General features: G+C 38.9%; 1 protein-coding gene and 1 long non-coding RNA gene across 6 annotated transcripts in view; both read right to left on the bottom strand.

The window, feature by feature from the left end:
- Positions 1 to 24,970, bottom strand: part of LOC149123412 (uncharacterized) — a 734,608-nt gene that overhangs the window by 60,612 nt on the left and 649,026 nt on the right. The gene's annotated exons all lie outside the window — the stretch shown is intronic.
- BTBD3 (BTB domain containing 3) overlaps positions 1,820 to 24,970 on the bottom strand; it is a 35,879-nt gene continuing 12,728 nt past the window's right edge. For 3 of the 5 annotated variants that reach the window (XM_008256376.5, XM_008256375.4, XM_089307329.1), the window contains exons 2-5: positions 11,195 to 11,531; positions 10,620 to 10,710; positions 9,935 to 10,053; positions 1,820 to 5,831 (exon numbers count right to left, since the gene is read on the bottom strand). In XM_008256376.5, the coding sequence (XP_008254598.1) occupies positions 4,799 to 5,831; positions 9,935 to 10,053; positions 10,620 to 10,710; positions 11,195 to 11,337 (1,386 nt within the window). In that variant the 5' untranslated portion in view covers positions 11,338 to 11,531 and the 3' untranslated portion in view covers positions 1,820 to 4,798. Of the gene's footprint in view, positions 5,832 to 9,934; positions 10,054 to 10,619; positions 10,711 to 11,194; positions 24,214 to 24,970 lie in introns of those variants that run through there. The other 2 variants (XM_008256374.5, XM_051845375.3) reach the window with 2 other exon arrangements.

Genomic DNA, 24,970 nt, shown 5'->3' with positions numbered 1-24,970 from the left:
CTGTTGGTTCACTCCCCAGATGACAGCAACGACCAGAGTAGCACAGATCCGAAGCCAGGAGCCAGGAGTTTCTTCTGGGTCTCCCATGTGAGTTCAAGGGCCAAAGGACTTAGGCCATCTTCCACTGCTTTCCTAGGCCATAGCAGAGAGCTGGATTGGAAGTGGGGCAGCCGGGACATGAACCAGTGCCCATATGGGATGCCGGCACTGCAGGCAGCAGCTTTACCCGCTATGCCACCGTGACAGCCCCTCAGTTTATTTTAAACTCATGAGATTAATCCTACACTAAGTAAAGAGTTCAACAAATAATAAGAAAAATACACTGTTCCTCAACAGTACAGACAAGGGCTGTAAACAATGATTGAATCTCAAAATGCTAATAACTTCATTCAAATACATTATATTTTTTGGTACTCTATTAGTTACCACAGACCAGGGGAAACATGGTAGTTGTCTTTGGGACTGGCTTATTTCACTAAGTATAATGGTTTCCAGTTGCATCCATTTTGTTGCAAAAAAGGACTTCATCCTTTTTTATGGCTATTTTATATAACAGCCTCGAGCACCTACGGATTTGGGTAATAGGGGATTCCCTGAGCCAACCCACAGAAGATACCAATGGAAGACTTTGCTCTGAAAACGAGAGGCTAAACGAAGTATGGAGAGAGTAGTTGTCCAATAAATGCAAATGGCTCTGAAAACAATGTTGAAATGCACTATTCAGAAATCCAGAAAGCGTGGCTATCTTCTGCTGAAGCACCTCAAAGGCACTCAAAACTGCTCCAGCGAACACTTAAAGATAACCACAGGTTTTCATGGACGTTTGTTTCTTTTAGCCTTTAAGTTTGACATCATGTAGTTCGTCAGGAACGCTCTCCTCCCAGGATTAAGCCCATGGCTCTCCCAGCTGTAAACTGGAAAGCATGATTTCCATGACATATTGGTCCTGAGTTTCAACAATGGGGGAGGATCTTTCCCAATTGCCTTGGGATAACGCAAACAAACCCGTGGATTAAGCTTAAGTAGCAACAGAGAAGAGATAATGGCTAAGAGTTTCCTGGATTAAAGATCTTTGCAATGCAGGTTATAATTGTGACTAGGCTCATGAAAATGGGGAGTTGCAGTTCCTTTATTCCTTGGAACAACTCCAAATACCTTTGGAGCAGGTATACTATAGAAACCAAACCCTTAGAAAATGAAGTGGTTAAGTAAATATACATGGTTTCATAATGAATCATAGTATGAAAAGCATCAGAAAGCTGCAAAGTACAAGTGTGTATAATTACATATGAGTGTGTGCCTGAGTGGATGTGAACTTGATATTGGGAAATATAATGAAAAACTACTTCAGTACAAAAAATGTATTTAAATTTTTTGCATACAACATTTTTTATTATTTTATTCTCAAATTTAAGCTACTGTAACAGAGCAAGCAGGAGCAGCACTGGTCACATCAGAAGCCAGATGTCATTCGGTATCCACGCTCCCTTAGTACAAGGAGATCCAGACATTTGAGCAAGGATAGCTTCAGAATGTCAGTCAACCACAAATTCCGTAACAGGAATATAAAGGCATCCATTCACTCCCTCTCATTAATTTAACAGTTAGGCTTTGAACAATGCAACTGATTAACACAGTCATTGTTCTCTTATGTTTTGGCCTCAAATTTTTTACTTCTTTAGAGATCAGAGATATCTGAATACATAACAAACAAATGCTTCTGCAAAACCATCTCTGTAAAATGGAGTGGCACCAAATGTGCAAAATTAACTTTTTACTATGTCAAGAGAGCCACAAAAAATGCTAAGGAAAACAAGTCTATGAACCAGTTTTATTTTATTATTTGCATTTAACATGATTATACACATTCATGTGTCTAACAAGATCTGCACTGTTACATTAAAAATACAGTACAATAACATTCAACATGAGGTACTTCATATTTATATATTTTTCCTTCATAAATAATGCTGTAAGCTACTAAATTCAAGCACGCTGATGCACAGGTGGCTACAGTGTCTTGAATTAGCTGAGCTTAAACACCTTAAAAAACAACAGACAGTTCAGTGCAATAATTATGTAGAAATTAGACCATTTAAATACTATTTTAAAATATGCTTAAAGAATGTTACAATAGAACTGCTAGCCTAGTTCCCCTTGATCCCCAGAATTAACAACAAAGACTGCCAGATAAATTGGGAAAAGCATCTACGGCATATTCTGTTTAATAAAGTTGTGTTTATACGCTAGAGTTGCCTGCCTTGTAAGAACAATGGTTTCTAGCTGCAAAAGCTACAAAATTCAAGATTATCCAAGAAAATAAAGCAAAGGCATTAGCCTTCAATCCATTTTGCTGAAAATGCAGAAAGAAGGATAGGGCTTAAAATATAATTTTTCTTAATCTAAAAAGAGTTTCCCAATTTTACCCACAGCTCTTGGCCATAGCCATGCACATGGTGGGTATGTCGTTTTTTTGTTTTTTTTTTTTTTTTAAGTAACAGTAATATAAAACAAATTAGGTTCTTCCATACCCAGTGTACAGATCTCAAGCGGCTTTCACCCAGCAGTTTCTTAGGCACATGGAGGGCATCTAGCAGGAGCGCTGACAGTGAGTGGCAACGAAAGAAAGATGTTCACGCTAAGGCCAGCTATCACACCCAACTCAACAACCTGATAGGATGAAATTAATGTAAATTAACTCCCTTCTCCTCTGGCTTAAGACTGAGTGCCTTCTAATCAGATCTACCAATTTGCTCGGCAGCTACAAGTTACTGAAATGTTTAACCATGATTTAAAAACAAAATCCTTTGTATAAGTGTTTTTTTTGTTTCCACTGAAAATGTACCCTTTTCTTCATCAATGCTTTGCCAAAACTACTACCTGTAATTTCCCTAATAAGAAATGACTGTTAGATAATTTTGGAAAGTTGTCCTGGGAGTACTCATCTATAATCACCAGTAACAGCTTTTGATCTATGCTAACAGAAGCTAACAGACACAGGTAACGGCAAAAGTAAAACATTTCCCCTAATCCAGTGTTCTCCTCCATCAGGGAAGCCGGCCGAAGGCGACAAGCCCACATCTGTGGGTGGGGGAAAAGCAGCCCCGAAGCACAGTAAATAAGGGCAGTCACTCGGGGCCTTGCTGGGCCCAGCAGGGGGACTATTCCTGTCCCACTCTCAGCAGCCAGGCAGGGAGGATCCTGAGTCGGCGACCATGCTTGCATGCACATGGGTGCGCATGCACACACACACACACACACACACACGCACACCCCTAGACTAACCCCTGGCTCCAGACAAGCCAGGTTAGGGCTTGCAGAGCAGGAGAAGGAGGTGGCCAGGGACCACACTCTGGGTGGCGGGGGAAGCCATCTCAGGATGATACTGAGCAGAAAATCTGCCCAGAAACACATGGATACTTCAACTGGAAATGAACACACTGGGCACTCCAGGGTTACAGGCACTAAACCAACACAAGCCATCTCTGAAGGAGAATTTTTTAATGAGCTTTTCCTTCCTTTGTTTACATTGATATGGGCAAATAAGGAAGCTGGATGTGATGCTGATGTAATGAATATTAGCTATAATCAAGTGTGTCGCTCCAGATCATTTTTTCAAAACCCTGCAGGCATATATTGGCACTTTAAGATGGCCAGAGGCCATCTAGCAGTCCAGGAACAGTACAGAATTATAATGATTAAAGAAGATAGTATATGGTCAAAGAAGATCAGCTGAAGTGTATTTCAGATAAAAAAAATAATGAGTAAAAGTATCATCACATTTACATATAGTGCTACAAAACTGTTACTCCGTCCCTGTAAAGAAGTGTTTGGTCCTTTTTTAATGGGAAAAAGGGTAGAAGAACTTTATACAGTGCAATTTACAAAAAACAAGCAGACAGAGGGGATTAGAAGCTAAGTGGTGAGAAGAGTTTGGCTTTTCCAACTGTGTATGCTAATGTGGCATTAATTAAACTACCTGTAGTATGAGACATATTTAGGCTTCCTTTTTAAATAGTTTTAGTCTAAATTAGCAGGCCTACAACTTTTTTCTATTAATAAAGCTTTATAATTTAGTTACTTCTAAAGGAAGTGTATTGCAATATTTTGTTTTTTAAACACAAACACTAAATCTGCTCGTAGCAGAAGTCATAGCGCCCAATTCTTTATTTTCCTTTGAAGTGTTTAAAATGAAACAATTTTATGAATTTAGGAATTTTTAAAAAACAAAATCCTGAAATATCAACTTTAAAAGAAATAAAATAAGAGCCAAACATGACTACCATCTACATTCTAAATCACAACTTCTTACAAAGGAAAACATCTTTTAAAACTGTACACTGAGGTTTATCTGTTTTTTTCTGGAGGGGGAGGGTTCTGCTTTAAAATAACTCTAGATGTCATTATTTTAGATTATTTACCTCTATTCATTAAATAAAATATGAAAGAAAATCCTAGGTGATCCAAAATTGTCTTCAGAGGGACAAATCTGGAAGGTCAGTGGGGCACTTGAGAGAGCATGAAACCCCTCTTTCCCAAGTTTTACAGCAACTCTAAAAACTACATAGCCTAAGTAACTCGGCTCTTTTAAGCATCTAGGTAAAAGCGGAATGCAGGTGCATTTTTGCTCGTACATAATTTAAAAAGTTGAAGAAATTTTTAAAAAAGAAAACTGCCTACTGCTTCATTCACTGCAAATTACCTGCACTGATCAAATATCTGCAGATGAATTAATAAGCCTCAAGCAAGTAGGGACCAAATGTGCACCTCTAGCTCACACGCTTCAGGAAGTGAGTTTTCAAGCATAGAATATAAGTTCGGGGATCTGCCCTCCCTGTACCCCAGTGCCATTAGTGCTATCCGAGGAGCACTGAAACTGGACAGTCACTTTGCCGCACTGAACTTCCGTCATGCCTTCCTGTCCAAAGTAGCTGAGTTCGTTGCCATCCAGGATCACACTGGCTGTGTAGAAGGTGTCTGGCTCTATCTGCACTGGGTACTCAAACCACACGGGGAAGGTATTGCTGGAGCCATCGGAGAAGTACTTGCTCAAGTTCTGCCCCAGGACAACCCCCTGCCGCTTGAGTTCAATCTTGGCACTGTATTCTGCAGAGCCACAGCTGGAGCCGTACAGCCCAAAGCCAGCGATGAACACTCTTTTATCAACTGCAAACTGGATGCTGTCACAGCGACCCCGGTAGCGCCACTGATTGCTCCGATAGGCACACGACTGGAAACGGTGACAGCGCTGGGGAACCAGTCCCTTGCGGGCTTTACTCACAAACTGCAACTCGGGCTTTTTGGCTGCAGTGTACCAGAGGAAGATGTCATTGGTCTCGTTGAGAGTTAATACTCCAGACTGTGCAGCACCATTGGCAAAGTCATCAAGGGCCATTGTGGGTATGCGGATCAAGTAAAGTGCCTTTCCTAGGACTTTGCGTTTATTCTCAATGCTCAGGGCTAGATCTTGTCGCTGGCATTCTACTTCAGCCCAGTTGAGAGCTGCCTCAAAAACCACAATTTCTTTGGCATTCAGGGTTTCCCTGCGGAGGATACTTTCTAACGTCTGGAAGTCAATATCACAAAACCCCTCAGACTTGAGGGCTAACTCAGCCTGGGCGTCAATCACCTCCCAGCAACGCTGGGTCAGGTCTGGCTCTTCAAACAGGCAGCTCTGGGACAGCAGCACACAGGCGTTCTTGGCGCTCAGGCTGGTCTCCAGGAAATTAACACAGGCTCTGGCAAGGTGAGGGACAATGTACTTTTTGGCAGCATAAAGTGTGGCCAGCACTGTATCAGCAGCCAAGTCGATTTCATCACAATAAATATATCTGAAAGAAAACATGCAACACATAAATGCAATTTTTGCCAAACAGGCATACCTAACAGGAAGCGAAGTAACTAGTTTCAAGTTTGTTATAAGAATATCAACTTATATGACAGTTATTACAACATGTTTAGAGATTAAAGAAACATCTGAAATATAGTCATAAATTATTCATATTTCAACTTGTATAATGTAAGCTTGTATAATTAAAGACATTAACTTTCTGCTACATTCCAGCTTCTGCTTTATAAGCTACATTCAGTGACTTCCGAACAAAGATGGAAAACATTGGAACTATTTGAAAAAGTATTACATATTAGAGATCATCATTAGGGAAAGAAATACCAAAAGTCTGTTACACTTATTACATTATACGTAATCAAAGAAAAGTAGTCCTAGGGCTAGTGTCCTGGCGCAGTGGGTTAAACCACCACCTGAGATGCCAGCATCCTACATGGACATCAGTTCGAGTCTCTCAGATGCTCCACTTCCGATCCAGCTCCCTCCTAATAGCACAAGAAAAGCATTGACAGATGACCCAATTATTTGGGTCCCAGCCACCCAAGTGGGAGACCTGGAAGAAGCTCTTGGATCCTGGCTTCAGCTTAGCCCAGCCCTAGACATTGTGGCCATCTGCAGAGTGAAGCAGCAGATGGAAGATGTCTTTTTCTCTTCACTCTCACTCTCTATTTCTCTGTAACTCTCATTTTTAAATAAATCTTTTAAAAAAAAAGCTGTCCTTAGGTTGTGGGAGCAGCTTATATATCTTTTACTATAAACATTTTTCTGAACATTCAGGTAAAAATGAACATTACTACTATAATGTCTGGGGCCAGCACTGTGGCAGAGCAGGTAAAGCCACTGCCTGTAGTGCCTGCATCCCATACGAGCACCAGTTCGAGTCCTGGCTGCTCCACTTCCAATCTACCTCTCTGTGGTCTAGGAAAGCAGTGAAGGACGGCCCAGCTCCTTGGGCCCCTGCAACCGCAAGGGAGACCTGGAGGAAGCTCCAGGTTCCTGGCTTCAGATCAGCCTAGCTCCAACCGTTGTGGCTATCTGGGAAGTGAACCAGAAGGAAGACCTCTTTCTCTTTCTCTCTGCTTCTCTGTAACTCTTCCTTTTAAATAAAATAAAGAAATCTGTGAAAAAAATATTATAGTATCAGCAATGACTGCATACTGATGTTCCTGGATTTCTCCTGAATACAAAATAAAACCTGAGATTAGAAAAGTATTTTTCAAATAATTCTAAGTGCAAAGGATTACCAAATATGGACTTCAATGGTTACTTCCAGTGATTTTTACATAGAATCTAACAACTTTGTATCTATGTTTTTTTAACTCTAAACTCTGCTCTCACACGTCTTTTTTTTTTTTTTTTTTTTTTTTTTTTTTTAAGATATATTTATTTATTTGAAAGGCAGAGATACGAGAGGTGGGAGAGGGGTTAAGATCGATCTTCCATGCACTGGTTCACTCCCCAAACAGCCACAATGGCAGAGCTGGGCCAATCCAAAGCCAGGAGCCAGGAGCCAGGAGCTTCTTCCAGGTCTCCCACGCAGCAATCGGGGCCCAAGCACTTGATCCATCTTCCACTGCTTTCCATGTGCATTAACATGGAACTAGATAAGAAATGGAGCAGCCAGAACTCAAATCTGCACCCATATGGGATGCCAACACTGCAGGTAGAGGGTTAACCTTCTATGTGACACTGCCAGTGCTGTTCCACACATTTCTCTTAACTTCAGAATTAAATAAGACATTATTTCCAAATATATTTGATTTTTATTCAGCACACACATCCAGCTCCTAACTTTAGCTTCCTGCCAATACATACCCTGAGAGGCAGTAGTGATGGCTCAAGTAACTGGGCTCCTGTCAACACATGGGAGACCTGGACTGTGCTCCTAACTTCCAGCTTTAGTTCAATCCACTGCAGGCTATTGCGGGCATTTGGGGAATGAACCAGCAGTGACCATGAAAAGGCCCTCTTTCCCTCTCAAATAAATTTTAAAAAATAAAAACAGGGAGGCTTAAACACATACTATTTCTGCACTTCTATGAACTATTCCTGTTTTAGAGATGAGACACTTCCTGGTGTTCTGGGGGACCAGGGCAGTCTCCCAAAATGGTACATAAAGGTAGATCTCATCTACTTCCCTTACATTGCGATGGCTGACATAGAGATAGTGAGAATTACATATGGGTGAAAAATACTGGTAACACCTTTAAATTTTTCTAGCTTTTCTAAGTTTCCTTTAGTTCTTGAATGTCACCTTGGCAAAACACACTTAAGAAATTAGAAATAACTTTCATAAGAGAGTTCAAAACTTTCTTTGCAAACAAAAAAATGTCCACAGTCACAAATGGGACTTCTTGCCCACAGGAAGCCTTTCTCTTTTCTAATAGGCTAAGCCAGTTGCTATTGGCAAAGACACTAAACAAGATACTTCAGCTCAGGGATGTGGCAACACGGTCAGCACTTGGTGGCACTTACCTTAGAATAATCAACTGAGCAGTCATCCTCTTTTCTTAACAGCCCTTTTTCAAGTAGTACTGGCTATTCACAAAGGACCCAGGAGGAAGGAAATATGGCCACCACTATCTCCACTAAAGCATGACTGCAAATGGCAGCTCACTGCATTTCTAATTCTTGCCACTTTACAGGGAACTGCATGTAAAATTTTAAAAGCTGTATGAATAAATGCTCTAGGCAATGCATCTGTGAGAAAAGATACTTGTCAAATGATGAAACAAATGACTTCGGTGAGATGTAATTCTCTGCCATTCTTGCCCATATTTCCTAATTATGCATGTATCTGGAACAAAACATACAGTACTCCACTTGACTGCAGTGAAGCCAGAATGCTCAACTAGAGCTGCGTTCTCCTCACCAACAGATAACACCAGATGCAAAAAACTGACCTCACAGGTCAGGTACAATGGCACAGACTTCTAAAAATTCCCAAAGGTTCAAGTGGCAGATTCGTCTATGTTTTGCTACTTTACAGGTTCACTGCCTTTAATTTTCCTATATTTCATGGTCAAAGTTCTAGTCAGAAACAATTAGATTTCAAAACTATAATATGAAGAAAAAATAATTTAAAGTTCTAGAACTACAATACTGATTTCCAGTAGGCAGCAAAGAATGCACGTCACCATTTTAACCATTTGAGGGGTTATTATCCAACTTTTTGACTCAGTGGATAACTTTTTCAACATTTGATTTATTCCAATGAAATGAAATCACTAGAGCAGCAGATACCTTTAACTCTGAAATACTTTGTGTGAGAATAAGGATTAAGAAAAGTCACATAAAGATTAATAAATGGATTTTAATCATGATAGACTATCACATTGTCTAGCACATGGTAAAGAAGCTGATCTAAATTACCTAGTTAACATATTTGGGAGCCTGCAGAAGATCTATTAGATACAAAACTACTCTTTAACAAATATGTAACATGTCATAGTTTTGTATTTGTATATTATCAATTAAAGTTCTCTGTACAAAACCACATGAAACTACAGGAAGCTTTTCATGTCTTTAAAATAATATCAAATGCAAATGTTTCTCATCCTTGAAAAAGTATCTGATTTTACCTAAGAGGATGAAGATAGGATTATTTTTATATTGTAAAATGAGGACTTGCTGTTAAAAGACAGTAAGTCTTAGAAAACTTAAATTTCCCAACTGGTGATATTTAAATAAGTATCTAATTACTAGAATTGTGAAGTAAAAACCTATTTTTTTTCTTTGAAGACTTCTTACACAATGCTTTCTAAAGAACATCTTTGAATAAATAATGCTTAGACTGAAAAGTTTTTTTTTTAAGTTGTTAAAAATCAAATCACTATACCTGTCACTTGTCCCAAATCCTATGTCAAGGATTATAAATGCCTGCACATCATTCCACATGCTTTCCACTGAAACCTGGACAGATTTTTTTATTTTTTTTCCCCAAAAAACATTAACAAGGTCTGCAGCACCACCTTTCTTCATCAGAGTCTCCTTTTCTGCTACACAGAACTTATATTTAACTGAGAAGCCAGCAAAGTACAAATACAGTATAAACAAACTCTTTCCTAACATACAAATAATGCTTACTTCAGCATAGCGAGAAAAGCAGCAGGTTCGACATCTGGTATACGGATTTCATCTTTGTCCTCAGCAAGTTCTCCGTAAAACATTGCATGGAACACAGAGCTCCCAACAGCTAAAACATACTGTGGAAAAACGGAAATCTTATTTCATGCACTAAATTGAAAGCATTTTCAGCAAACCAATCCAGAAAAACAACTCTAAGCAACCAGGGTTAGTAGACATAGAGTACCTACATCTGTTCTTCTGAAAAAGCCAAGGTACAGGGTTATCTTGCCAGGGAAGCATAAGACATTCACAGAAAACAGTCTTTAGGCTGCTAATTATCTCAAGGCTTTAGGAGATTAATGCACAAGTTCCCTCATTATGAAAAAAATATAAGCTTATCTAACTGACTTCCAGGAGAAGAGTAAACATACGACTTTCCCAACCTGTCACAACAACTTCTCATGACTGGAGAGTGAGAGGGCATGTTTTTGTGTAAGATATAAGGCAGTGCAGAAGGAAACAAAGAAAAAAAAAAATAAGCATGGCTAAAGCCCTTTGGGGAGGGTCCACTTTCTGTGTAATCGAGTGAAACATGCACTGCCTGCCCCAGGCAAGGCAAGTTCCCACACCAAGTTCCAGGCTCACGGAGAGGGTCCCTCTTTGTGAATCTCAGGACTAAACCCATAATGCAGCTGTTGCTTACTTTGTGTCCTGGCAACCGCTGAGTCCCACCTGGCGGCCCAACCACAAAATGTACATCTGCCATCAAATCATTATTGAACATCACCGCATTTCTATAAACAGAGGCAATTCATTAATTCACAGAGGCCAGCATTTTTAATATCCCCTTCCCCAACATACAAAACCCACAGAAGATTTGCAAGCTAAGCAACAGTTTAGTAACTTCAAGGCAAAACAAATATTCTAACTAAACAACTGTGTTTTTCATCAGTGCAACCACATGGTCAGTAATTAAAGTTAAAAAAAAAAGTTATACAAACTTTTCACAAGGTTAAGGGAAAATAAAAGCTTTCTATATTTTACGGCCCATAGACACATCCCTGTCACTTAAATGTTACAGCTTGCAAAAACATTTTTATCTAAGAGGAAAACAGCTGTACTGTTTTGGAAAAGATACAAGGCAGTTTTCCATTACCAATAAAGCTTCTGGGAAAAAAGGAAACCTAATTTTGCGCTACAATACATTACAGGTTGTGCAAAAGCAGAAACTTCAACACAGGAAAACTTTTAAAGTAAATACACTGGCGCGGCACTTACCTTTCTCTAATGGTGGGATAAAGACCTTGCCAATTTGGGGCTGGGATAAGGTTGTTGTTGCTGAGATTCTGCTGGTGGTACTGCTGGACAGTGGTGCTGCTGGAGTTAGCTGGTTTTTTACGGGGGAATATATCAGCAGCCATCTTCTTCTTCTTTTTAGTCTTTAAAGTAATTATTTCATAACAAACTGGGGGCAACTTGCTGCTGCTGCTGCTGCTGCTGCTACTGCTGCTGTTGCTGTTGCTGTTGCTGTTGCTGCTGCTGCTGCTGTTGCTGCTGCTGCCGCTGCTGGTATTTGCTTTCTTCGAGCTTTTCTTGGACCTGTTCTTTACCGTCTCTGGAAGCATCAAGAAGAAGGTGAGACATTTCATGTTCTTTTCCTTGTCATCTACCATGAGTACAGTATGTCTCTCTTTATAGCCAGATATCCCAAACTGGTTCGAACATCAAGGCAAAGAGGCTAGCCCGAGCTAAGATGTTAACAGAAACCAACAAGCCGATATTTTGCTTCTTTTCTCAGCCAGGCAAGGTGACCTTTTCACTATGTTGAACAGAAACTGGCTTTTAAGTTTTATCCAGTGCTGGATCTGTAAAATACATCCCCTTCATGATTCCTGTTTTTCTTATTTGTTCATAACAATAACCGTTTCCTAGATCACCTGAAAATGCTACACTGAGCAAAGACGACAGGCACAGAGCTGTAGCACTTGTTTTCTGAATTAGGCTAGCAAGATGTGCTGGAGCCGAGCGAGTCTGTTGAGCCGGCTGAAGTTGTGTGGTGAATGGATCGGAGGAGAGTAGGTATTACAGCCCTGCAGATGGAGTCAGACAGCCAGTGCTCTGAGCCAATAGCTGAAGTCACCAATCATGATTGGACCAAGCAAAACAGTGACACCTATTGTAACGTGCATAGTTCTGATATTAAAGGAACAGCGCTGTATTCTTTTGACTACTGTATATTTAAATAAGATAAACATATGAAATACATTTGAAAATAGCAAGGGAAGAATTTACACCCACAGATTTCACTTCAGTAGATGTACATTTTTTACCCAAACAGGATCAATTAACAAAGGGTAGGGACAGATATTTACTGTATATTTCTAGTAAAATCTTTTCATAAGCAGCATTTAATTTCAAATATTTCAACTACAATCCTCCAGTCTGTAAGCTGAAAAGGATTATTAATCATAGCAAAACCATACTTAACATATTCATTATAGCTTATGAGGGAGGGATGCTATTTTTATTTCTTTTTCAGTCTCTTTGAATGCAAATTCTACTCTAGTGCAAAAGAAGTGAGTTAAGGCTATGTTTAGTTTACCTATCCATGTTTGTATAGTTCCTAAAATGACCTTTGACAGGAGTCTGAGGTAACAAAATGCTGTTAATTAAACTAATAGAATGCTTAGTTGCACTGAAACATAAGATAAATTCTAAATGTAAAAAAAAAAAAAAAAAAAAAAACACACACAAGATTCAAATGAGACAAATTTGGTAATCAGTGTTTAAAGGCTGTAATTCACTAAAAATATGTCAGATGGGGCCCTCTTCCAAATCTCAAACTCCAATTCAGCTCTTACAGCGACACTGAGTCTTGTCCTAAGTTTAAAGAATATAATCCACAACTTCTAACACAGAACACAGTAAGGCCAATCAAAATGATACATCTCTGATGCTGCCTAGTAAAATGCAAACATGTTCTCTCTACTTTGAAATCAGAGGAATATAAGTTACTGCAAGGTTTCATAAATGTAGATCCTCCAACAAGTTCAGCTTTGGTAAGTAAAAATAAAACCCCACAAAAATGCCTGAAACAGGTTCTACTCATGCTTATTTTCTGGGGAAAGGGGATATTGAGAGGACTTAATCTTAGCCTTACTTGTCTGCATTACTCTCATTTGTTAAAAGCTTGTGTGCTATCCCAATCTAACGCACTCCTCAGGACCACAAGTCTGCTTGTTACAGAACAGCAGTCTGAATAATGACTGCCTGACAAAGTGAGGGTACAGCAAACGAGAGCTATGATTTTTATTATCATTAATAATCTACTGAAGACAATACACCAGAAATCAATATTTAAATCCCTAGAATCTTACATCACTATACTGAACCAGGGAATAATATCCTTGTTATGGTCATCATCTTTTTTTTTTTTTTTTTTAAACCATTGGCAAAGCCACTGCAAAACATAATGTATAAGAGAACCATGGTCTTTAACACAAGGTTACCCACCCCATTTTAGACGCACCCTGAGTGCTGCTTATTTATTACAATGATCATATTTCTAATCACAGGGCAGACATCTATAAATATATGCTCCAAATCACCTTCAAGCACACTTTAATGCACAATGTTAGGAAGAGAGAGGCAGCACGTGCGCATGCGCTGTTGAATCCAGATTAAAAAGTACATGCAGATAGCCATGAAGAAGAAACAAACAAGCTTATCTTTGAGCTAACTACTCATAATACGATTAAAACCAAAGGATTTTTCTCCTGTTCAAATACCATGCACTTTTTTACTATCTCTCTCCTCAAAAAGCCCCCACACTGGGCAGGTCCTTCTAACTGGGATTAATCTCATACATATTTCTGACAATCTACTATGAGGCTTTTCAGGTCAGAAGTAATCAATCAGAATGGAAAGGCAACCAGCCTCTTTGCAGATGTATTAATAATTGGCAGCTGACTGAGAAAAAATTGAAAAACACAAAATTGAGACACAAGAACTCAGAAGGCTTTGTGGTTTTTATTTAATTTGCATATAGCTCAACACCCATCACCAAGAAAGCCTCCAAAAACATGGTTCTTAGAATCACCAAATTAAAAGGGAAAGGAACACGTATGTAGTAGTTTTAGAAAAATAATTTAACACTTTTTAAAATGCTCTTTCTGAAATTAAAAAGTATGGTTATTTGGAAAATTAAGTTTGGTACAAAAGCTTGAAAATACCCATTAAATGAACTGGTAGTACGTCTGAATCACCAAGAACAGTGCTGAGGAGGGGTATTATCACTAAAGGTATCTGGGACTGAGGAATGGGGCTGTTTACAATCAAGGCAATGAGAAAATTACCTGAGAAAGATCCTTTCTTAACACAGTAATGAGGCAGGTAAGACAGGTTCCTGCTACTGAAAGGTGCAATTCAAACATCAGCAGCATCTGCTGGGAGCTGTTAGAATCCCAGAGTCTGGATCAGAACCTGCACTTTAACATGTCCCTTCACATCACCTGGACGGCACTCAAGTTTGAGAAAACTTCATAGAGGTAACTAAGGACTGTTATATGCTCTTTCCAATGATCCAGTATCAGTATCTGGTGCTACAGTTTGCATTCAATTCTCAAGTGAATCGACCAGTAAATCAAAATAATTTAATATGGTTTTGACATAAAACTTAACAACCTCTCATATTTTGTTCTAAAATTCTGATTAGGTCCTAAATTTTAAAATTCCAGGACCTGGGTATGCAGAGAGCCAATGGAGAGATCTTTGTCCAATCTCTAAGACTATTAAAAAACCCAGATTATCTTAAAGGGAAATGAGACGATTTTAGTGGGGAAAAATAAAAGGATTAAAAAAATGCCAAGAGTGATGCAGATAAACCACTTAATATGTTTACATAATCTACTTCCCAATCCTATTTTCAAAAATTAGCCATGTGGTGTGGTAAAAATCAAGTACTCTGGTTAATTCTGACTGGGCCACTTAAAAAAGGGAGAGGTGGGGATTGAACAAACCCATTTAGCCTTTAAGGGCATCCATTTCTTCAGCTACAAAATAAAGAGTTTTGTAAATAGACAAGTTTCTCAAACTCCACACCAAGAAAGGCATTTTGCATTCTGACTTAGTACTAACACACATAAACACTTGAGTGCACATAAATCAAAAAGAGACAGTTGAAACTCAGTCCTAGCATGTTGTGATGAGCTGACATTTTCTATTTCATTCTTCTTTCTTGTCATTTTAATGTTGGTTTTAATGTATTCAATTAATATAATGACCACAGTTTAAGAAACATGGCCCAGGGGGTATCGCTGTGGCGTAGAGGGTTAAAGCCCAGGCATTGTCAGCATCCCATATGCGGAAAGCAGTATAAGATGATCCAAATCCTTGGGCACCGCACCCGTATGGGAGACCCAGAAGAAACTCCTGGCTTCGATTCAGCTCAGCTCTGGCCATAGCGGCCATTTGGGGAGTGATGAAAAGAGCAGATGGAAGACCTCTCTCTCTTTCTGTAACTCTGTCTTTCAAATAAATAAATCTTAAAAAAAAAAAAAAAAGAAAGAAAGAAATGTGGTCCAAATGATTTGTAAGGGCATTTAAATTTTAACACTTCAGTTTCTTTTCTATCAAGAATTTGGACCACAGACCCGAGAGACAGGAAGGTTAACACTGCATTGACTTTGTGGGATCTGTGAAAACCCCTAAAATTGCCTAAACATTTTTTTTCTTATTTTTCTTGAAAGAGAAACGATCTTTCATTTGTCCTTTTGAGTAATCCACAACTCAAAACACAACAGGCTGGCGCCGCGGCTCACTGGGCTAATCCTCCGCCTTGCAGTGCCAGCATACCGGGTTCTAGTCCTAGTCGGGGCGCTGGATTCTGTCCCGGTTGCCCCTCTTCCAGGCCAGCTCTCTGCCGTGGCCAGGGAGTGCAGTGGAGGATGGCCCAGGTGCTTGGGCCCTACACCCACCCCATGGGAGACCAGGATAAGTACCTGGCTCTTGCCATCGGATCAGCACGGTGCGCCGGCTGCAGCGCACTGGCCACGGCGGCCATTGGAGGGTGAACCAACGGCAAAAAAGGAAGACCTTTCTGTCTCTCTCTCTCTCACTGTCCACTCTGCCTGTCAAAAAAAATTTAAAAAAAAAAAAAACACACACACACAAAATGTTATGAAAATACCTGAATATGCAAAACGATAGTATTACTCTGCTTTCTGCTTTCATTTCTACAGTCTACTAAATACAAATTATGACTTCTATTCTCTCTTGATTAAAGATAACGACTTACAACTTCATCTCTTGAGTCTATAACCTAGAAAATATCAGCCAGTAGGCTGAAGGACAAAAAAGGACACCAGCCCAGTATCTGTTGTTAAATTTTATCCCTAAAATTTCTTTCCAACTAGCATTCTAATACTTGTTTCTACAGCTCCTAAATTTTATAGCTGTTTGAGACATGGTCAGTCTGTCCAATGAGGTAAAAGGTCAAGAAGTCCATCAATCTCTGATTAAAGTATTCCAAAAACACAACATGCTAATCATGCATTGTATTGGAACAGTGTCGGGCATATACAATGTGAGCAAGGTTGGGAACCATGCTCAAAATGTTAGCTAAAAGTGAGCGTCAGTTGATTTTACAGCTTCCAGAAAACAGAATCACTATTAATTATTTTCATTCAGTTTCACTAACAAAATTAACACAATTTAGGCTTAGATCATCTCTTTCACTGCTAGAAAGTCTGCCATCCAACCTGTTATTTATTTACATACATATTCAGTTTGAGGAGCTGAGTGAGGTTGGACTTGAAAGGGACCTTAGAAGTCAGTTAGCCCCATCTCATCTATAGATAAGGCTGGAGGGTGTATAAAGTGTAAGGTGTTTGTGAAAAGTTCACAGTTAAGTTGTGGAGCTCAGCCTGGTCTAGAAGGCAAATCTGCTTGCCATGGTCTGTTTGTCACACTCTCATTTTTACCCACAGTTACTACCCCACATTCTTAGAAAAAGCTCTACTTTTGTATGTCTAATCTACTGTCTCAGAAAAATGTATATGAACATACACAGGCTGTAGTGTGCAGGGGCACACTACAGGACAGAATGCTGAAAGGAAACTTTCTGGAAAGAAAAAGAGAGGAACTCTAATGGGAAATAAAATTGCTGCTCAAAAACAGAAGAGGCTCTTCAGGTAAAATGAAAGTCAAAAAACTAGCCATTCCTGGTGAACACCAAATTCTAGGTCAACAACTAATAATGCTAGCAACTCCTGTTAAGCTTGCTCTAACTTCTTGTTTGGACTTGTACATGGTTTACTACAATACACCTAAAAAACTATAGCAGTGAGGTTAAATGAGGTTTAAGCCAGGTAAGGTGGAACCACTTCCAAAAATGACAGAACCCTAACAGAGGAAAGCACTTTAACCTGGTAAGTCATAATGGACTAATGTTTTGTTTTTGCCTATTTTTCCTTTTAATAACTAAGCAAAATTTATGCTTGTAATTTGGGAGGTACAAAAATAAGCTGCAAAATGTTGGTGGGCCCTAAAGATAGCAGCAGCTGCTGGAAAATAGACTATATGCTTTCTAAATTTGGAAATAAATACAGAGTCAAGCATTGGCAGCATGGCATAATGAAAACAGCAGGAACCAAGAAGAGACCTTAAGATCACTTACTTAGCATGAGTGAGCCTCATTTGTCTCTTCTGCTAAATGGGGCAATTATATCCAGCTCACCCCTCTCAGGTTTATTGCAATGGCAAGATTATATGTTTGTGAAAGCACTTTGATAAAAATTGAGAATACCCTAGAGTTAAGCACTACAGAGACAACTGTACCCAAAGCAGGAAACATAATTTGTAATGCAGTCATTCAAAACACAAAATCCCAAGATTAACAGGGCTACCTGTCCTTCCACTCTTCCCGGCTGCACAGCTACCAACATTTCATTCCATCTTCATGACTTGCTCTAATCCCACCAAGGGCCAAGCAGGTTCGAGTTGCTGGGAATCTTACTCGGATTTTGCAGATGAGGGTCAATAATCAAGATTTGCTTTGTGTATTTTGATCAGGTCTTCACTCAATGTTTGAATTCTGAAGCATTATTTCCAAATGTGCACTTAGAACACACATTCCAGTTTGGGTGTCTACTGTGGGTTTCAAACTTCCATGAGGCCCTGTTGCACCTTGCTCCTGAGTCTGAAGCCACAAGAAGTCTGGCTAGAAACCAGGCAATGTCTACATTAGCAATTCAATTTGACCTCTCAATTTAAATTCTAGCACCAAGAAGGTGACTAAGATAAGCAATTTGGGTAAGGCATGTCTCAGTGCTGTCTAAAAAAGGCTTAGGTTCATGATCAGTTTCACTAAGTCACCTTCTTTTTACATGTGGACTCCAATTAACCATGAATTGTATTGTAGGTTTACAACAAAACACCCGAAGTTTGAATGTGACAGTTCTCAGAAGGTAGGAAAATCATTCCTTACAATTATTTGAATATGGGATTTAACAAGATATTTGATGCTTACAGCTCTTTTTTTTTTTTTTTTTTTTGGACAGGCAGAGTGGACAGTGAGAGAGAGAGAGAGAAAGGTCTTCCTTTTGCCGTTGGTTCACCCTCCAATGGCCGCCGCGGCCGGCGCACCGCGCTGATCCGATGGCAGGAGCCAGGAGCCAGGTGCTTTTCCTGGTCTCCCATGGGGTGCAGGGCCCAAGCACCTGGGCCATCCTCCACTGCACTCCCTGGCCACAGCAGAGGGCTGGCCTGGAAGAGGGGCAACCGGGACAGAATCCGGCGCCCCGACCGGGACTAGAACCCGGTGTGCCGGCGCCGCTAGGCGGAGGATTAGCCTAGTGAGCCGCGGCGCCGGCCTGATGCTTACAGCTCTTAAACATACTGTGTCTCAGTGTGCACTCTGGAACACTGAGCAACTCATCTACATCCCAAATTATCCTCTTTTATACGCTACAGTTATCTTGAAAAGGAGTAAAATCTATCATGTGATACTCTAAAGATGACTATTTAAAGAACACAACTATAAACTATTTTATAAAGTTTAAGATATTTTGATTAAAAAATGTAGTAACTGCTTTTACATACTTCAGATGATTTCATTCTGTTTTCTCATGTCTAAGCGCTGACTACAACATAATCTCATCTTTTCCCATTCTCAATTTCTAGGATTTAAAAATTTAAATATTTGTCAGAAATAATTTAGTTGACATACTTTTCTTTGCATATTGTGATTATGACCAATACCCATCTAAAACTCTACATGTAAATATACGTATCACATTTTATTGATTGTAAGATTTATTTCCCCTCCCTCATTTTAACATTTATGAAATTGAGTTGTATCCTGTACTTGATGGCACCTCATTAATTTCACTATTAGGTATTTTTCCCTTTCTTAGTGGTACATAAAATAATGGCATGTTACCATATAGTCAGTTGAAATAAGACATAATTTAACAAAAAGAAAGCAATCTCTTCTTTAGGTTGGTTAATTATTCTCTTAACTAGGAAAGAAGATGGCTCAGAATTCTGGCAGAACTACATTGAAATAATTGAGTTTTCATCAGTCATTTGATAACATACAACATCACAATTCTCAATTGAGACTGCTACTGTAACAGTGATTGGTATGGTAGAAAATCTTTTTAGAAATCTCAAAATGAGAGCTTAGTTCCAAAAATGATACGAATTCCATCATTAATGTTTTTCTAATACTTCGTTATGGCATACTATTACACACATATATACATGGACCAGACTAGAAGTCTGTAACACTCTGGGTAATATTTACCAAAAATATTTATTAATCTAAGAGTAATACCACTTTATACATAGGGTAAATCTGGTGCTAAATGATCCTTAGAAATAACTGTTTACTTTCAAGCAAATACAAGTCTATATTAAGATGTTAGTTTAACAGGGACAAATATTATCTATATTACATGATCCTGTTTGTGTGTGTCTGTGTGTACATGTACTTGAAAACAATTAATTCACATAAATGTGAAATCAAATAGGCCTGAAAGGAAGCTATTCTAATGCAACAGTGGACTTCAACAGAACAACCTCGCCCAACCACTGCTGTGGTTTTCTTCAGGCAATCCGTTGAATTTAGATGACAGAGGAGGAAAATACCATTATGCTGGTCAAAGAAAAAATATTTCTAAATATACATATGTGTACACACACACACACATAAAACTTTCGTTGGTGGTATCTTCTTTTTCTGGTATTAGCATGATAATCACCAAGAGTATCTCCATAATCAGATCACCAAAATCCAAAGCCCTTCTCATTTATATACTTAATCTCAATTAAATACTTAGCCAAAGAATATCTTACTCTATTTAGGCAAATCACCCTTTAACAATGAATGCATAGAATTTTTTTTTTTTTTTTTTTTTTTAGGAATCCAATCCCTAAACCAACAGATAATCTGTGTACATCCTGATTATAAGTGAAGTGTCAGAGTGTCACAGTCAAATTTCTCCAACGTCCAGAACTCTTAGTGAAAAATCCGTACAAAAAATTGAAAAAAAAAATCCAAATACAAGTTATCCAGATAGGTGCCACACTCTCAGTCACCCAAGGATGATAAGAAATAAATGTTGCTTTTCTATCCTTCAATTTACAACCTCCCTCTCCACCACCAAAACAACTGAATGATATATACTGTCTTGGATATTAAATTATTCTCACGACAGAATGAACAGGAAAGATTTAGGAAAGGCAAGGCCAGAAAAAAAAAAAACTTTCCAAACTCACTTTGTTTATTTTAGCAAAACTACATAGGAAATCCAATCACAATTTTATATTTTAACTATCTTACACACATCCACAATGATCTCAATTAACATTTAATGAAACGCCTTCCTCCATTTTACCTTGTATGTGAATAGAATAAAATATAGTTATTCCGGGCAAACAATACAAGATCTAAAACTAAGGGGTCTGCTATCCTAAGCAAAGTCTCAGAAATTCCACTGTGGGAAAACACAAACATCCAAGCAGTCATAAGGCCCCTTCTCATTCAATTTCTAACTTCTTCACTACCACATGAAAATGAAAAAGGTAGTCACACCTCTATAATAAGTAACATATAAAAAATTCAAGTAGAATTAGAACCCTGTGACAGAAAGTTATTATAGAAACAAGTTTCTGGGGGCCAGCGCCGTGACACAGTAGGTTAATCCTCCCCCTGTGGCACTGGCATCCCATATGGGTACCGGTTCTAGTCCTGGCTGCTCCTCTTCCAATCCAGCTCTCTGTTGTGGCCTGGGAAAGCAGTAGATGATGGCGTAACCCCTTGGACCCCTGCACCCACATGAGAGACCAGAAAGAAGCTCCTGGCTCCTCGCTTTGGATCAGCGTAGATCCGGCCATTGCAGCCATTTGGGGAGTGAACCAACGGAAGGAAGACCTTTCTCTCTCTCCCTCTCACTGTCTATAACTCTACCTCTCAAATAAATAAAATCTTAAAAAAAAAAAAAAAAAAAAGAAACAAGTTTCTGGCAAAAACTCAAAATCCGTTCTGTTTTTAAGTTCAAATTTAAAAATGGTTTATGCTACTGTTAATTAGCTTTAAGTACACAATTCCCTGTAAATGTTGTTGTGAAGGGCCCAATATAAAGGCACAGCGCACCAAAAATGTTGGCAATCTTAATCAACACCAAGTAACGTTCAGAAACGCCCTCTATTTGCTACAAGAAATAACAATTTGGCACTGATAAAGTATCCCTTTGTTGCTTCCATTTCTCATGCTGTTGTAATCAGAATAAAAGTAGAGGAGGTTCTATATTTAGCTTGATCTCATGTGTCAAGACTAAGAAAACAGGGTTATTTCAGAAATTCTAATAATATATTTAGCAAGTTTTTTTTTTTTTAAATAAAGAGTGACTATCCAAATAGGTCAGTGACTGAACTGTCCAAAGGTACAGAATAATCTAACTGTTCATTACATACTGCTCAAGTAAGTTGCACTTAGAAAGTCAGGACTACTCACAGAAATATATTCTTAAATTTGGGATTTTCCCTCTCTGTATCACATGATGATAGGCAAACAACATTTATGTGTGGACCTTAATTATAATAAGCAGACAAAAAACATTAAAGTCAAAATACATCTTCAAAGAGTAGCAACTCAATCATAAGTTAACTTTTTTTAATAATACATAGAGAAGCAAAATAACACAGAGAAGCAATCATTTCACCAATATTAATATCTACATGGATTCACATAGATATGATGACTGGAAGACCAAGAAGTTTCTGAAAATGACGATCAAAATTTATATCTGAGTCAGGTGTGTATAAGGATTTCACTTGCCAGCTGTAGGGATGCCATGATCCACTAGGAAGGAGTTCATATGGGAGACCTGGTTGACTGAAGCATTTGTTTAAAGTAACATCCTCTTGTAAAATGTAAAATATAACATCACAAAGGAGATGAAAAGAGATATTAAGTAACACATGGCAAAATCTTAACTATGCCCTGGGATCCTCTAGGACAGAGGCTATCATGTGAATTCAGGATGGTTTTTCTACATGCAGAGGAATGCAGATCAACCATCTCTCCAGGAAGAAGAGAAACTGTCTCAATTTTTCTCAGTAAGTGGAAGCTACAGGTCTTGCGATGAGTGAGGAATATCTATTACCTGGATGTGCCTCAACTTAACTCTTTTGATATGTTTTCTTCATTCACCCACCCTGCCTACAAGACTATTCCCACATTATCACAGGGTTCACTAATTTCTGCCATTTTCAATGCCCTTTCTTCCCTACAATCCTGTCCATCAAAACCCTACCCATCCTTCAAGATGTAGCCCAGAGTTCCCTTCAGCAGGTCCTAGTGCTTCCAGCCTGTACGTGCTCAACTGCAGTACTTGCTCACATGCTTATCTGGCATTATGTGGCCTGATTACAGTGTGTGTTCTCTGAGGACTGCATCTTGTTTCTTCAATAAGATCTAACAATGCCACACCCACACACCTGGCTTTCCATGGTTACGTAAAAGGCAGATTCAAGCCCAACACTTTCAAGTCCAATTAGCACTCTAGATCACATTTATGGAGTGCAACTGGTCCTGGAATAAAGGAGTCAGCGACCAAGGTCCACAATATTTCTAATTGTCTCAGATACAAGCTTAGACCAGATACAGTAGCAAAAACTCTAGACACCTATTAAATGTGCCCCCGGGCTCTCCTGAACATGTCTAAGCACAAAAGTAATATATAATACAACATTTATCTTGCAGTTAATCCAAATGAAAATGCTGAAGCTCAACTTAACAGCAAGCTTCCACATGCACTCAAAGTAAGATTTTGCTTCATCAGAACTTAAAATTTAATGTAATGTAGATATTCGCAGAGAAGTGTGGGTTAACTAGGAACAAGGATCAGTTAACAGGACAAAGCTGCCTTTATCAACCAGCCTCACTTAATTCATGGCCTGGCATATTTATTTATAACGTCAGTAGAAAATTTCAGTGATTTAATGAACTAGAATGGATGATAAATTCTCAGTAATTCAAAGGAAAGGAGGTAAGCAGCCATATGAATAACCCAAAAAAATGGATAATTCAAATTTTTTTATGTAGCTCTGAAATGCATTTCATCTAAACTTGACACTGAATCAATGAATTTCTACTACATTAGATACACCCAGTCTTCAAACAAAGTAATGAAACAGGGCTGTGTGTACATGCAGTTAAAAAACACAAACCTGCCCCACAAACCAACCACAGAGCTAGGCTGGGCAACGTCACCTTTTCAAAGTCCTGTAGAACAACAGCACCAGTAGGAAAGTAGACAGATGTGTGTATGTTTGTGTCTCCATTCAGTAAGATCCAGATTATGAATGAATCAGGTATGTGTTTTCAGAAAATAAGGAATTCTCAACTTTTATCCAAATATCCCCTCACAGTAATGGAGCTGGTAGTACCTGCAGTGGAATGGAATACTGCAGCCACAGCTGGAAAGTTTCTTGCCAGGCCGGTGTATTTATGAAAGCAAGTGTACACCATCAGCCATGATTTTAAGAATTATTAGCAGTGTTGAAAACAAAAACTTTTAAAAATCAGTTTGAGCTTTGTGCTAGCCAATTAAAAAAAAAAACCTAAAACTGAATTTTTGGAAAAAAAAAAAGAATTCAACTGGTTATAAAAGTGTATTTCTAGGAAGGTAGGATGAATTAAATACATGATTCAAAAGTATTAAGCTATTCTGAATTTCAGTAGTTAAGAAAGTATTTTCAGCAAGCACAAATGACTGAATCCCTTTGCAACCTCCCAGAGAAGTCTGGCAGTGATGATGCAAAACCAAAAAAATCTCCCAGGAGGGGTCATTTGCTCCAAACAGGAAAGACAGGGTTTTCTCCAGGAGCTCCAAAAATGGAAGGCTTGGTCTACAGCCTGACTTCGTGACTTGCTTTTCATGACTGATATTCTTAGTTTTTAAACCATTTGAAGGTCAGTCACCCCATGGACCCTGAACAACTCAAAGGAACACCCACTGAAGGACCAGTCTAATCACCTTATCTTTTCCATTCCTCCCCATCCACACCTGGATGATGAGGATTTAGGCACAACCATGGAGCGCTCTGGGGGGATGCAGGTTAGCTACCATGAATTCCTTTGCTACAATCAATGCATTGCTTCATGCGGATTCTGAAAGATGCAGTAAAAATTTTGACTTTGTTAAACCTCAACCCTTGGGTACACACCTTTTTTAACATTCTGTATCATGAAATGGGAGGTACCCATAAACACTTCTGATGAAACTGAAACAGAATGGTTACCTTGAGGAAAGAAAGACTTGTGCAATTGTGTTGTAAGACAAACCAGAAGCCTTTTTTCTTGAAACATCACTGTTATCTGAGAGAATAAGCAAAGTAGCTATTCAGACTTAGGTATTTGGCAGCATTTTCTCAAAAATGAATGAAGCGAGCCTGTCACTTTGAAGAAAAATTGTCTACTTATTGCTGATGATAAAATTCATGACTTTAAGTAAAAATTAGAATCCTGGAAACTTTGATTACACCAGT

Source organism: Oryctolagus cuniculus, chromosome 11, assembly GCF_051225735.1.
Source record: "Oryctolagus cuniculus isolate XC-2025 breed Fujian yellow rabbit chromosome 11, ASM5122573v1, whole genome shotgun sequence".
NCBI classification, from domain to species: Eukaryota; Metazoa; Chordata; class Mammalia; order Lagomorpha; family Leporidae; genus Oryctolagus; species Oryctolagus cuniculus.
Note: the sequence above shows the minus strand (reverse complement) of the source record. Positions and strands in the feature narration are given on the sequence as shown.